The sequence below is a fragment of the Tupaia chinensis genome, unplaced genomic scaffold, assembly GCF_000334495.1.
Source record: "Tupaia chinensis unplaced genomic scaffold, TupChi_1.0 Scaffold144899_1, whole genome shotgun sequence".
NCBI classification, from domain to species: Eukaryota; Metazoa; Chordata; class Mammalia; order Scandentia; family Tupaiidae; genus Tupaia; species Tupaia belangeri.
The window spans coordinates 299,749-306,978 of NW_006204759.1; the positions used below are offsets into that span (position 1 = coordinate 299,749).

General features: G+C 56.0%; 1 protein-coding gene across 5 annotated transcripts in view; it reads left to right on the forward strand.

Annotated features, from left to right (window-relative positions):
* ABR (ABR activator of RhoGEF and GTPase) overlaps positions 1-7,224 on the forward strand; it is a 172,427-nt gene extending 165,203 nt beyond the window's left edge. For 4 of the 5 annotated variants that reach the window (XM_006167512.3, XM_006167513.2, XM_006167511.3 and 1 more), the window contains 4 exons: positions 1,092-1,226; positions 2,037-2,142; positions 5,779-5,926; positions 6,562-6,651. In XM_006167512.3, coding sequence (XP_006167574.1) covers positions 1,092-1,226; positions 2,037-2,142; positions 5,779-5,926; positions 6,562-6,651 — 479 coding nt within the window. Of the gene's footprint in view, positions 1-1,091; positions 1,227-2,036; positions 2,143-5,778; positions 5,927-6,561 lie in introns of all 5 variants that reach the window. The other variant, XM_006167514.3, reaches the window with a different exon arrangement.
* The last annotated feature ends 6 nt before the right edge of the window (positions 7,225-7,230 follow it).

The window sequence follows — 7,230 nt, forward strand, 5'->3', positions numbered from 1 at the left end:
GAAATCACCCCCCCCCAGGGGGGATGGCCACGCCACAATCCCTTCTCTTGGGATCTTGGGCACACACGCACACGCTCATGAGTTTAAGCCACCGGGTCTGGGACTCAAACCACTGTCAATGATGTGGGAGTCCAGTAACATAGCCATTACACCAACTGCTGGTCCCTCTAGAATTATTTAATTTTTTCCCTCTTTTTAATTTTTATTATTATTATTATTTTTATTTGACCATAGAGAAAGTGAGCAAGTAAGCTCCCAGGTCCAGGACTCAGGACTCAAACTACGGTCGGCCATGTGGGAGTCCAGCACCTTAACCACCCTGCCAGATGCCGGCTCTTATTTTTTTAAGCTCACGGATTTCTTTCTTCCCTGAGCACAAGAGACAGGCACTCTGAACCAAGGCCTCAACACCACCATCTGCCCCAGCCTCAGCCAGCCCCACGTCATGGGCAGCCGCTGGCATACTCAGGGAGGGTGACAGATGTACAAGGGGAACCTTCTCAGGTGGGGCAGCCTCGCCCGATACCCCTGCACCCCACCCTCTCCTGATTTCCTCCCCACATCTTGCTGGCTTAGGCAGCCGCAGCAACCAGCAAACCAACAGCCGGGAAACCTGACCTGGTGGCTCCGTGTGGAGCCAAAGGAGGCCCGAGGGGGAGCCTGGGGCAGAGGACAGGATGGGGCGCTGGTTACATGACGCTGTGTGGCTCCTCCGTGTGACCTGCAGCTGAGGTGCATTGGAACGTGATTTTAGTGCCTTGCAGACACTCAGTGACGGGACAGTCCATTGGAAGAAGGATGCACCCCTGTGGGAATGTAGCCCCATGGCTGGGTGAAGAGTTATGTGCCCCTCCCCTCACTGGAAAGCCAGCAGGAAGCAGGCCGGCTCCCAGGGTGTCCCTCCAGGCTGTCAGAGCTAAGCCACGGACCACTGTGGGCATTGCCTACAGCCTGCCTTCCTGGGGAGACCAGAGTCGGGGTGCAGCAGGCAGCGGTCTGTCTCAGGGTGGATGGGGTGCTGGACCAGGGCTGTCTACCCAGCTCAATGCCTTGAGACCTGCACAGCCCTGACCTGGCCCTCTCCCCTCTAGACAACAAGGACATCCTGCTGATGCTGAGTGACATGGACATCAACGCCATCGCTGGCACCCTTAAGCTGTACTTCCGGGAACTGCCCGAGCCCCTCCTCACAGACCGACTCTACCCAGCCTTCATGGAGGGCATTGGTGAGGGTCCCAGGGGTCCTGAGGGTTGGGTGGGCTGAGCCAAGCTCCAGACCAGAGACATCAAGAGCAGGTGGAGACTGCTGTAACTGTCCTTGTTCATGGAGCCCCCAGTGCCCCAGGGCCACGTGGCCATGTGGCCTGATGCAGCACAGCACCCTCTTGCTGCCTCTGAGCATCCTGCCTGGACACTGACCTGCTGGCTTGGGACCTCGGGCATCCAGAGAGGACTGTGCCCTGAAGCAGGCAGTCAGAACAAGCACCCAGAGCCAGGAGTTCCTGCCGGAGGGCACCTAACAGTGTGTGCTGTCTTCTGGAAGGACTGCTCTCACTCCTCACTCAGCTTGTGCATGCCGGTCTCCACCCACCTGGGCCAAATCGAGGCCTAGTGCATCCCTTCTACATTTTCTTCCCTCAGCCTGACCAAGGCTTCAGCCATCGTTGGGAGCGGGGAGCCCCACAAAGGCTGTTTGCTCCCACGTAGCAGCATTGGGGTGGTGGAGAGGGGGAACACACACCACTGTGGCAGAGGTTAGCCCTGGCCTAAGGAGAGGGGAATGGCCTCAGCAGCAATGGCCCAGACCCTGGGGGAGGCAGCATTCTGCCTTCTGGCTGAGTTACCAGTCATGGTGGGACCTCCTAAAGGAACCAGCTGCCGACTACCCACCCAGATACCAGGCCCTTGCCTGCAGGATCTGCCCCCTGAACAGAACAGGGTTCTCTCACAGGGTGTCCTAACTTCTGGATAGGGGGCTCTGCTTAGGGCTTCCCCCCAGGAGCTGAGCACCGCCCAAGCCTCTTCTCTCCCCACAGCCCTGTCAGACCCTGCTGCCAAGGAAAACTGCATGATGCACCTACTCCGCTCCCTGCCCGACCCCAACCTCATCACCTTCCTCTTCCTGCTGGAACACTTGAAAAGGTAACAGGGAGGGGCCCAGCCAGGAAGCCCCTCTGCTGGGGACCCTGTCACCTCTGCACCTCCTTCTGGAGTGTTGGCCTATGCTAGCTTCTGAGCAGGGAGGGGCGAGGGGCATGCCTTTCAACTTCTTGTACTCACCTTCATCTGTTTTGAGAACTACGTGGATCATATAGCAATCTCAGATATCAGCCAGTGAACGCTTTGGATGGCTGGGCTGGAGCCAAGGGCTGTTCAGACCTCAGATCCAGGGGTCCCAACCTATCAGTGGTTCATTCCATCAGCTGAGCATTTCGTTGTTGTCCTTGTTGAGGTTTTTTTGCTTTAGGGTGTGTGCACTCACTGGAGGGACAGAAAATGAGAAATTACCCCCTGGGGGAATGGCCACACCACAATTCCTTCTTCACTCTTCTCTCACACGCACATGCACCCAGTGTGTTTTGAACCACCGGGTCTGGGGCTCTAACTGCGGTCAGCCATGTGGGAGTGCAACATCTCAGCCTTCATGCCCCCTGCTAGCCCCATCAGTTGAGCGATTTAGAAGTGAGGCCGCGTGGACAGCGTCAGGACATTCTGCAGGCAGCAAGCTCCAGTACGCTGCTCTGCTCAGCTACCCGGAGACCTGTGTACTGGTTACAGCATCATGTGTCTGCTTCTGTGGGTCCCAGCCAAGAAAATCTGAAACCCACGGGTCCCAGCCCACACCTCATTTAACAGAGATAGAAACGGAGTCCCCAAGCCCAGTGAGGACTGGTTGGGGTTGGCAGATCTACCCTAGGGCCCACCGCTTCCAGACCCTAAACAAGGCCCTTCTCACCTTTCCTCAGCTGTTCTATAAGAGCTGCTGACGTCAGGGCCTGCAGCCAGGTTCAGAGCCAGAATTAGCCCTGAAGGTGTCCTCAGCACTCACTTTTTTTTTTTTTTTTTTAAAAGATGTTTTTGCCTTGGGGACCAGCAGTTAGCATAATGGCTATGTTACTGGGCTCCCATGTAGTCAACTGCAGTTTCATCTCCCAGACCCAGTGGCTTAAAACTCAGGCTGGGGGCGTGTGCTTGCGTGCCAAAGACCCCGAGAGGAGAATGGAGGAGAAGGGATTGCGACGTGGCCATCGCCCCTGGGGGAGGGGGATTTCTTGCTTTCTGTCTCTCTGTCTTTCTCTGTCTGGTGAGCGCACATGCCCTATAGCAAAAACCTCTCCAAAAAAGAAAAAAAACAAAAAGAGAGAAAAAAAAAAGACATTTTTGCCTTAGGGCACATGTGCTCATGGGGGAGAGGAGACAGCCAGTTACAGTAAGAGGGAAAGTAAGAAATCATTCCACATGGGGGATGGCCACGCTGCAATCTCTTCTCTTCTATTCTCCTCCTAGGATCTTGGGCACACATGCGCCCTTCATGAGTTGGTGTTTTTTTTGTTTGTTTGTTTGTTTTTTGAGTTTTTTGCTATAGGGTGTGTGTGCTTACCAGACAGAGAGACAGAAATCAGCCCCCAGGGAGATGGCCACACCGCAATCCCTTCTCCTCCATTTTCCTCTTTGGATCTTAGGCACGCACGCACACGCACACGCACCCGGCGTGAGTTTTAAGCCACCGGGTCTGGGACGTGAACTGTGGTCGACTATATGGAAGTCCAGCGATATAGCCATTACGCTAACTGCTGGTCCCACCCTTCATGAGTTTCAAGCCACCAGGTCTGGGACTTGAACTGCAGTCGGCCATTTAAGAGTCCAGTGACATAACCACTATGCCATCTGCTGGCCCCCAGCACTCACTTTTGAGCCCAGGACTAATCTTAGTTGTGGGTGGGGAGGGGAAGTCACTGGTGTCCCTTAAACTCATTTGCCCCCCATAACCAGGGAACCTGAGAGGGCTGCCCTGGGCCTGCTCCCCAGGAAGCTCAGTTCCACCTCAGGCCCAGGCACCGGCAGCTCAGCCAGGCCAGGCTTGGCAGGGCTAGCAGAGACCTGGACAATTCCGGGGCTGCCGTCTTGTTTTTCCCATTATGAGACATTTTTCCCTCTGGTTTGGCCAGGACCAAAACCCCAACCAGTTCCCAAATAGTTTGGCCAGCGTCATGGGGAGGACACACAGGGGAGGAGTGGGAAGGGAAAATTCATTAGGTTTTCCACCCTGGGAATCGGGCACAGCCTGTTCCCACATCTGGGCCCCTGGCTGGCGTGTGTGTGGTGTGTTGAGGGGCTGGCCCAGCTGCACAGCCGCCTGCTGGCACTGCAGTGTTTGTCTGCCTGTCTCCAAAGCAGTCAGCAGGCACATCCATGGCTCCTGCCCAGAGGGTGGGGATGGTGGTATCCTAGGCAATGGGGGAGAGGCACTGGTTGGGGTGGGTTGGCCTCCGGCTCAGAAACATCTCGGACTGGAGGAGGCCCAGAGCCTCTCCAGTGTGTTTAGTGATATTGGGCCTGCCTGGTCACCAGCCACAGATGGCAGCTCAGCTGTCACTCAAGGGAAGCATCTACAGAGCATCCAGCCTGTCAGGCAGAAGCAGGGGATCCAAAGGGAGGTGAGTCAGCCGCCGTGACGCAGAGCCTTCTGGGAAGGCGTGAGAGGACAGCCCTGGGCTCCATCTGGGAGTAGGAGTGCTCTTACTGCAGAGGAGCAGGGAGAGCCTTGGGTCCAGGTAGCAACTGCTGCTGAAGCCCTAGGCCTTCTCTCCCTTTCTGCCCCTGCCCAGGCTTTTATTTCTTCTTTTTTTAAGGAATTATTTACTTTTATTTATTATTATTTTAAAATTTGCTATAGGGCATGTGTGTTCACCAGAGAGCGGGGAAAGTGAGAGAGCAATCTGCCAGGTCTAGGACTCAAACTGCAGTCAGCCATGTAGGAGTTCAGCACCCCAACCACTACGCCACCTGCTGCCCCCTCCCCCCAGGCCTTTTATCTCACCTTTACTGTCTGATTATGGGGAAAAAACAGAGTCGTTAAGATCATGGGTTCTGGAGTTAGACTGCCAGGGTTCAAATCCCAGCTCTACCACTTGCTAGAGGTCTTGGGCAACTCATGTAACCTCTCTGTACTGTGGCTTCTTCATCTCTGCAGTGGGAAGATGCTACTAGTAACCACCTCAAAGGACTGTGACGAGTGTGAGCTGCAGGGAAAGTGTTTGGAACAGCCACGTCAGTACTCCTAAGGCAGGCGAGGGGGGTTGATGCCATGTGCAGATCCTTCCTGCCTTGGCAGTTTGCCATCAGCTCAGGGGTAGCTGGAAGACAGGCATCTTCTATAGCCATATACGGGCGTAGCTGGGGTCCTGGCCTCCTTCCCACCAGGAGGTCTCCTACCCACAGGGGAGGGAGGCAGGTGACCACCTCTACAAGTTCCTCCAGGAGTTCTTTTCACTAAGGCCAAGGGTCCTGGAGCGCCAAGTGGCTGGTGAGGAATGACTTTAGCATTTTTTCCCCTTTTTTTCATGATAGAGAAGAGAGAAAGAAAGGACTCTAAACGGGCATAGGCCGCGATCTTCTCCCCAGCTAGCTGGGACCTTGGGCACAACTGGTGGGTTCTGGTCAGCTCGGGAACTGAACCCCAATCTTCCACGTGGTTCAGCATTGCAAAGCCTGTGCTGCCGCTGCACCACCACAGCCAGGCCAGAATGACTGTCTCTCCCTTCCCGTCCCTTTCAGGGTTGCTGAGAAGGAGCCCATCAACAAAATGTCACTCCACAACTTGGCTACCGTGTTCGGCCCCACGTTACTGAGACCCTCGGAAGTGGAAAGCAAAGCACACCTCACGTCAGCTGCCGACATCTGGTCCCATGATGTCATGGCACAGGTATGGCAGCGCCCTCGACTCTATGGCTGGCAGGGGTGACACAAGCTTCTGAGGGGTAGAGAACAGCTCAGAGTCCCCACACCTCTCCCTCTGGGAAGCCAAGCTTATGGTCTGTGGGATGTCACCCGGGTGCCAGGCTATGAGAGCCTGCCCCTCCCAGGGCAAGTGAAACCTGTGAGCCTAGACAAGGACCCAGAGAATGTCTGTCCCAGGCGCTGGCTGCATTCCCAGGAGTGCCTCAGTCTTAACAAGCAAGGTAAGGGGTACTGGAAAGTCCTGGGGACCTGGCCTGTGTGCGGAAGCTTCGGCATTGCTGTCGGGGTCAGGAGGCCTCCCTGGGATACCTACAATACCCAGGGGCTGGGCTTGAGGCCAAGCTACGGCCAGAGCCAACCTCGGCCAGAGCCAACCTCGGGATCAGGCTGGAAACATGTCAGGTTCGGGAAGTGGCCCTAGGCTCCCCACCTTCTGTCCTGCAGCGCCCTCTACTGCTGCAAATGGCCAACATACCTGGGCTTCCCAGGAAGGGGAAATGGCTGGAGCTAGTCTGGGAGTGGGAGGGGCAACAGAGCCCGCCCAGATCGGAGGAGCACCCAGAAGACAAGGACCCAGCGCAGCCTCCTGTCTCCCCACAGGTCCAGGTCCTCCTCTACTACCTGCAGCACCCTCCAATCTCCTTCGCAGAACTGAAGCGGAACACACTGTACTTTTCCACCGACGTGTAACCCAAGGCGGGGCGGCTGTGGGGTTGGCCAGGGCCAGCCTCTCCAGCCGGGCAGAGACAGACTTGAAAGACTGCAATAGCAACTCCCAGCACTCCAGACTGCAAGGAAGCAGACTTCCAAGAACTGGAATACGTGCATCTTCCGTGCCACCTTGTGTAAAGCCAGCTGACCAGCCCCTAGCCTCACCGCCACACCCTGGGCTCCTGCCCTCTGTACCTCTAGTTGTGTCTAATACTCCGTGCTGTTCGGGAATTGTTTTATGTATACTCGTCATGCAGAAAAGGTAGTGACCGACCTGGTGTGGGCACAGACAGCCTGCTTCGTTCTTTCGTTTCCTCCAACACTTTCTTTCCTCCCAAGTCCAGTCCAAGGACTTTTCTTTTGCACTGTGTAAAGCTGCCAGCTTCTCCTCTCTTGGCCCTGCTCCCAGACCGCAGTCTCCTGGCAGCCTCCCCACGGTTTTCTTCCGTGTCCTCCTCCTTCCCAGCCTGCCTGCGTGCATGTGCAGCCTCGGTTTTCGCTCCATCACCTTGAGAGCTCTGCAGAGGCCTGGGCAGCCGCAGCCGCAGCAGCAGCAGC